A 7,658-nucleotide genomic window follows, 5' to 3' on the forward strand; every position below is an offset into this window, starting at 1 on the left:
TTATATCAACTGATAAATTTAAGAGCATCATAAAGAATGTGGTCAGGAGACATGTGGTTGTTTTTCTTGAGAGGTCATTGTATTTTTTTTTGCAAATTTTGTCATGATTGTATGTAGCATTTTAATAAGCTTTTTATGTATGCCACCTTGGCCAGGTCTCTATTGTAAAAGAGATTTTTGATCTCAATGAGACTTCCTGGTAAAATAAAGGTAAAATAAAATAAAATAAAAAATGTATAAATAAAGGAAAGAGACAACTCCTCATTTTAAGGCAAAGATGCATAAATGTCACTCAGCAGGTGACACTGGTGTCTATATTCCAGTTTTGATCTCCCTGGGGTCGTACACTGTGGCTCCATGCCCTGCAGCCATGGGTGGAGCCTGTGCCATAACATCATGAAGGGAGGGGAGAGGAATAAGAGAGTCACAGAGCTCAGACACCTGCAAACAGCAGCAGCACTTTCAAACCACGGCTGTAACTGTGCGGATACTTGTCTCTCTGCAGACCTCCATCCATCTTCTTTCAGCTATGTCTCCTAACACCAGTGTTCTTCTTCTCATCACTTTCTGGGCGTCCATGCAGGATGGTGAGTCTATTTATTTTAAGATTTATTCAGAAAATAATCAATTTGATATTATATTAGTAATTATACTTATATTAGTGGGTTCATCATCACTTCGATCTAAGAACTTTCTCTGTTGTGCTAGAAAAGAGAATATCAAAAAACACTTTGCTATTTCTTTGTGTTTTTATTAGCAGTGTAGACTGTGACTCATATACTGTATGTACACTGGCTTCAATTTCAGCCACAAAGCAGAAACAGCCATCGCCGTATGTTGGTGCATATACATATTTTGGCAAGACCAGAAGCACAGAACACATGAATAGATCAGTTCAGCCCACAAAAGCTGCTCATTTTATCTCAAGGAGGTTTGTAATTGATTCCTATGATAACTTAAGTACAAGTGGTAAGAGTATGGTAGTGTTTTTTATTACTTCATGCAGGCTTTTTTTCTAAAACAATGGAAGAAGTGAGAATGTTTGTTAGATTTAGCCTTGTGTTCGACTGTTCATGACATGAAAAAAAGCCAAGGAATTCATGCTTTTCCATCCTGTAATTAAGTCTGTTTGCTTTGTTCTCACTTGCAAACTTTTACTGAGTCCCTCTTTGTTTCGGACCAGGTTTGGGTCTTCCAGTGATGAAACAGCTGGAATTGGAGGCCGGTGACGGTGTCCTACCACAGACAGAGAGGACCAAGCGTTGTGCCTGCAGCAGCCCAATGGACTCTGAGTGCCACTACTTCTGCCACCTGGATATAATCTGGGTCAACACACCCAGGTGAGCATGACAGGACACACACATGCAGCATACTCACCTGTATACTGACTTTTGTTACAGTGGTTATAGTGGGGGGTGGTGAGAGAGCAGAGGATAAGACACATGCCTTTGGTGTGAGAAACCCAGGTTCAATTCCCCACTGTGACACATCCACAAATGTGTCACTGAGCAAGACAAATCTATTTATGTCAGAGGTGTGCAAAGTGTGGATAAATGTTATGTAAAGCATCTTGGTCAGGATGATTAAAAATGCAGCACAAAAGTCGCATTATCAATTTAAGCTCAATATCTGCATTATAAACATGTCCTATCACTGTATAATTAAATGGGCGGTGCATGAAGTATCAGAGAGCAAAGTCTGCAGAATGTTTATATCTTGCACATGTCTTTATTTCTCTCACCAGTAAGACAACAGTTTATGGTCTAGGCAGTGCTCTGTCCAGACGCAGGCGGTCCACTTGGCGCTGCACCTGTGCCAACCCTGTTGATCAGACCTGCACCAGCTTCTGCCTTCACAGGTGAGTCAGGACCAGAGCCCATGTGTTTCCATCACAGGTTGCTTAGTTTGTAAAGGCAGGTATTATTACCCTTTGTGGAGGACAAGGAGGGGCAGAGTCTGAGGGAACATCTCATTTCACTGCAATGCTATTATCAGCCTAAATGTGTTGTGAAAGTTCTGCTTGAGCAAGGGTGTGATCAGCAAAACAATACAGCTGAGATCTGGGGGAGTAGAAGACTCTCAGGCTTGTGCGCAAAGCTTGCTTTTGATTGGCTCTGAGGGCCGAGGAGTGAAGTGTGTAGTCCAGAATCCTAGAAATGTCAAACAAATACTGTCACCGCCTATAAACAGTGTGACAGAAATTATATCTGCTGTTTTCTTGTAACATAAAACATTCAGTGAGCCTGTAAAGATAAGACTTTTTCAGGTTACTGAGATTATGAAAATAAAAGATATAGTGTTGTGTGCTTTTGATAGTCTGGTGTTCTTTAAAGCTGGGGTATAGGCAATTAATTCCGAAGCATTTTGTTATATTTGTCAAAATTCTCTTTACATCCCAACATCAATCAATAAATCTAATTCTCTGACACAATAATTAAAAAAAATCCGGCATTGGTGACTGTCACAGGACTGTAATAACCACAGCCAATCATTTCATGCATTCAAATGAGGTGATTCGCTGACCAGTTTCATGCACTCACAGTGCATGAAAATGTGTTTTAGGGGAGTGGCTTTGGAGATGTTTTCTCCAGCGTTGCCTACCCTAGCTTTAACAGCAATACAATAAAACATTTAAAGTGACAAACTGCAATGTCATGGTTAAGTCTGTACATCAAAGGCACTGGTCATTTTTTAGTAATCAAACTGTTTTCTTGTGTGCAGCTCAGAAATCACTTCCACAAAGGGATCTGTAAAGAGACGTCAACTCAACATATTCAACATCCTAAGGTGAGCTTTGAATGACTTTGAACCTTTACCATATACTCTTACGACTTACGTTTTGATCCTATTTTTTTAATTATGTGACTGAATTTTTGGCCCTCAGAGCTGTGGTCAGCCGGTCCAAGAGACCTCTGGATGCACCTTGTTCAGACAAGTCTTCTGAAGCTCAGAAGAAGAAAGCTCGCTAAACAATGTGGCTGTGGAGGCAGCGAGAGTGAGAGAAAGAGAGCAGCGAGCACCTGAACAAATGACACTGAGAAACAAAGGTCTGCTGAAAGATGTGTTTGACACAGGGAGGCCGAAGCACCATAAAGATGTCTGTTTGTACTCAGGAATAATTCAGTTCTGCAAACACATCATGGAAACAGGTGTGTAGGATTGGCCCTGAGAGGAGCTGCTTTCAGGACAGGAGGAACACTGTGCCTGTGTTTGTGTTTGCCGTCTAGTCTGAAAGAGTTGGAGAAATTAATACTGTCACACTGACATAGAAGGACGTAACAGAGGAAAAGGACATGGATATTGTACATATATGTTCGAGAATTTCTCGCATGAACTGCATGTTTTTGCTCATTCTTTTGTAAAATGCTTTTATTATATTGCATGTATGGATCAACAGATGTGTTATTTTACAGCTTATAAAATTACTTTTGTTATGAGAGAAGGTAGGGAAGGTAAAAAAGTCATGTAGAACACTGAAAGTGATGTTTCTGTATCAAAGAGTATTGTGTGCAAAAGTTTAAAGCAAATAAATTAGAACTGAAGCCTGTACCAGTCTTTACTATCTGTCTCTCAAAGTTTTTTTGATTATAAAGACAAACTGAAGCTAAAAAGCAATAAGAAGAAATTACCCTAATCTTACTTTTAGTTTTTAGTCATTTGTGGCCTTGTCTGTTTGCTTTGGGAAAGTGCGTTGTGTTACATAAAGTGATTTCTGTGAAGAAACTACACTTGAAATGTAGAATCATTTGAGGGAAAAGAAATCCTTTTAGGCAGCATGTGTGATTAAAACACATCTCTGTGTTCAAAAGGAGGTCCGAGATGGATGAATGGTCCTGGAATTCAAGGCTCACATCAATGATAAGTTACTTTGCTATTCAAAGGCAGCACAGTCTGTGTTATCATAAGGATCTGTGGAAAGAATGCAGCGTTTTGTAACTTTGCTCAGGGGGTGAGAGAGAGGGGTACAAAATGCCCTGTTGTCACCCTGTGTTCCTTTCTGTCTGTTTGTAATGTGCATACCGTCCACACACACCTGAATATGCACGAAGACGATTCATCTATCATCTAACGTGTGAAGCAGTAGAGAACTGGCCTGCTTTTGCTGTCAGGCCTGAGCAAAACCAGAGCCTGGCTTCAGGCGGAATCACAAACAGCCCGCCTGCATCCACAGAAGAATTTGTTTGTTTAAACTGATAAATTCAGGGTCTCATGTTCAGTTATTGTAACAGTTATTTTTATTTCATGTCAATTCTAACATTTTTACTTGTGTCTCATTTAAACAGCATTCTTGCACAGTGTTTCCGGTCAGTCAAGACAAGCTAAAAGAGTTTTAACTAAAAAAAAACGTGTTAGGCATTTTTGTATTTGCCTGTTCCTTATTCCTTATTATCTTTTTAATAATGAACTTCATTATTATAAAAGGTTTAGGGGGTTCTGTAAAGCCCTGTTTTGGCATTTTGTCATAATGTCTACATATTTCAGAACATTCACAAAACCGGTCCATTTCATTCTTGTCTCTACAATTTGGTTGCCTGTGTCCTACACAGCAAAACAGGAAAATGGCATTCATGGCAGGATGTAACAGGCCAGTCTCAGGTCAATCACCAGAAATCATGTGTGGCCATTTGGGGGTTGACGATATGGTGAGTCACTTTAACTTGAGGCATTGAGAGACTGTAAAGAGATTCAGGTTGTACGAAAAACGTCTCGGGTTACGTATGTAACCCTGGTTCCCCGAGAAGGGGAACGAGACACTGCGTCGGCCCGCCGCACTTCTTTCCCCGCCTGAAGCGCCTGCTTCATAGTTTAAGCTAATGATGAGTGTGTACAGGTGTGCTTTATACTCCTCCGGTTATTCCGTCACACCTTACCGTTCTAGCAACAAGCCAATAGGATTGGAGTGATTTCATTCACGTTCAGACCTGCTACGCCTAGAGGCGTTCCCATAGTGTCGTAACCGACACTATGGGACGTTCCCCTTCGAGGGAATTCGAACTGCGTCGGTTACGACACTATGGGAACGAGATACCCACTAAACCGTGCCGAAAACCCTGCCTGCCCCAGTGTGCAATAAAGTGGCACGACTAAGAGGAGAGCGCACGAGTGCCAGGTGCCGAAGGAAGGTCAAGACTGTAAAACCAAATGAATGTGTGCGGAGTGGCCCAGCCAGCCGCTAACAAACATCCTGCAAAGAGGCCCCGGAAAGGAGGGCTCGAGAGGCCGCCATGCCTCTGGTAGAATGAGCCCTCACAGCCACAGGTGAAGGCAAACCACGCACCTGATAGGCCAGGGATATAGTCTGAACTATCCAGTTGCTAATAGTATGTTTGGATGCAGGGAGCCCAGCCCTGGGGGACCCAAAACACACTAGCAGCTGGTCAGCCTTCCTCCAACTTCATCTGCTCTGACAGGGCATAGCAGATGAAGTCTCCCGTCCTCCGCCGTCACATGAGGTGGAGGCTGAAATGCCTGCAGCACTGTGGACCCTGCCGCACAAGAAGGCACTTTAGGGATGTATCCTGGAGGAGGGTGCAGGATAGCCCTAATATTCCCCGGGGAAAACTCCAGGCTTGCGGAGAAACCTAAAGCGCTTGGAGATCCCCCACCCTCCTCAGAGAGGTGATAGCAAGGAGAAAGGCCATCTTGAGGGTCAAGTGCTTAGCCTCAGCTGACTCCAGGGGTTCGAAGGGGGCCTCAGCCAACACCCCAAGAACCACCGCCAGATCCCAAGTGGGAACCTTGGACCGAGTCGCAGGTCTCATCCTCCAGGCACCACGGAGGATCCGTGTGGACGGGGCCCTGGAGCTGAGGAGGGTCTCGACTGCTCCGGCTGTTAGACCCGCCTCTAGGTACTGTGCCCCCTCAGGGGCCAGACCCACAGTCGCCATATGGCGGGGCAAGGGTGAAGAACCCGGCCCTGCGCCTGAGACAGCAGGTCTCTCCTCAGAGGGACCCGCCACGGCGGGCCGTCCAGGAGCGATCATGATGTCCGTGAACCACACCCGGCTTGGCCAGAACGGGGCTACGAGCAGTAGGCTGACATTGTCCTGGCAGACCCGCTCCAGAACCCCCGGGAGCAGAGCGACTGGGGGAAAAGCGTACAGACGTAGCCTCGGCCACGAATGTACCATGGCGTCCAGACCCAACGGGGCTGGAGGAACGAGAGAGAGTCTCTTGAGACGCAAACAGATCCACGTCTATGGGGCCGAACTCTTCGCACAAGAGCTCCACCACTTCGGGGTGAAGTCTCCATTACCCGGGCCTCAGCCCCTGCCTCGACAGCAGGTCTGCTCCCTAATTCTGCGTCCCCGGGAGATATATCGCCCTGAGCGATAGCAACCTCTGCTGGGACCACAGGAGGATCTGACGCGGCAGTCTGTACAGAGGGCGTGAGCGCAGACCGTCCTGGTGATTCAGATAGGCCACCACCGCTGTGTTGTCGGAACGAACCAGGACGTGGTGGCCTTGGAGATCAGGCAGGAAACTCCTTAGAGCCTGGAACACCGCCAACATCTCGAGACAGTTGATATGCCACTCGGATTGATGCACCTGCCAGGATCCCCTTGCAAAGCGGCCGTCCATGACCGCGCCCCAGCCCGTGAGGGAGGCGTCTGTCGAAATGACCAGCCGGCGACAAGACCCTCCCAGCACGGGCCCCTGGGACAGGAACCAAGTTTCCTTCCAAACTGATAGGGAACGAAGACACTTGCGCGTAACCCAAATCAGACGGAGAGGATTTCCCCTCGGGGAAAAACCCTTGGTCCTTAGCCACCACTGCAGGGGTCTCACGTGCAGCAGTCCAGATGGTATTACGCTGGACGCAGCCACCAGGAGTATCCCATACTACCCCTAGGAACGTAGTCCGTTGGGTGGGCGCCTCTTCTTTGCATTGAGCCTCAGCCCTAAATGCCGCAGATGAGCCAGAACGACATCTCAATGCCGAATCGCCAACTCTCGAGACAGGGCTAGGATGAGTCAGTCGTCGATGTAGTTGAAATCCGGACGCCCTGGAGCCTCAGCGGGGCCAGTGCTGCATCCATACACTTGGTGAATGTGCGAGGGGAAAGTGCCAGGCCGAATGGAAGAACCCGATACTGGTAAGCCACACCCCCGAAGGCGAACCTCAGGAACTTCCTGTGAGAAAGACGGATGGAGACGTGGAAATAGGTGTCCTTTAGATCTATCGTGACGAACCAATCCTCGGATTGGATGTGCATCACGATGGCGGGGATGATGAGCATCTTGAACCTGAATCTCCTCAGAGACCGGTTAGAACCCGCAGATCCAAAATAGGGCACAGCCCTCCGTCCTTCTTGGGGACTATGAAGTACCGGCTGTAGAACCGGCGTCTCTGTCTGGGGGGGAGACACGTTCCACGGCCCCTTTCCTCAGCAGAGTACGAACTTCCTGTCCCAACACCGGACCTTGCTCCGGGCGGACCACAGTCCAAACCACCCCGTAGAATTTTGGAGGGCGGGTTTTGAACTGTAGTCGAAACCCATCTATGGCAGTGCGCAGGACCCACGGAGAAATGTTCGTCAGGCTCCGCCAAGCCTCTGCAAAGTCTGCTAACGGAACCCAACCCCTCGGGGCTGGTGGTCGGTGTCTTGTGTGATCTTCTGGTGGACCCCTGAAGCCCCAGAACGGCAGGGGAGAGC

General features: G+C 46.9%; 1 protein-coding gene across 1 annotated transcript; it reads left to right on the forward strand.

Moving 5' to 3' along the window:
* The first annotated feature begins 576 nt into the window (after positions 1 to 576).
* Positions 577 to 2,983, forward strand: LOC123969051 (endothelin-1). The gene is made up of 5 exons (XM_046046161.1): positions 577 to 587; positions 1,184 to 1,340; positions 1,745 to 1,858; positions 2,722 to 2,787; positions 2,885 to 2,983. The coding sequence occupies exons 1-5, from the start codon at positions 578 to 580 to the stop codon at positions 2,967 to 2,969; spliced, it is 432 nt and encodes a 143-aa protein (XP_045902117.1). The 5' UTR covers position 577; the 3' UTR covers positions 2,970 to 2,983.
* Positions 2,984 to 7,658: the final 4,675 nt, after the last annotated feature.

This window comes from Micropterus dolomieu, linkage group LG03 (genome assembly GCF_021292245.1).
Source record: "Micropterus dolomieu isolate WLL.071019.BEF.003 ecotype Adirondacks linkage group LG03, ASM2129224v1, whole genome shotgun sequence".
Taxonomy (NCBI): Eukaryota; Metazoa; Chordata; class Actinopteri; order Centrarchiformes; family Centrarchidae; genus Micropterus; species Micropterus dolomieu.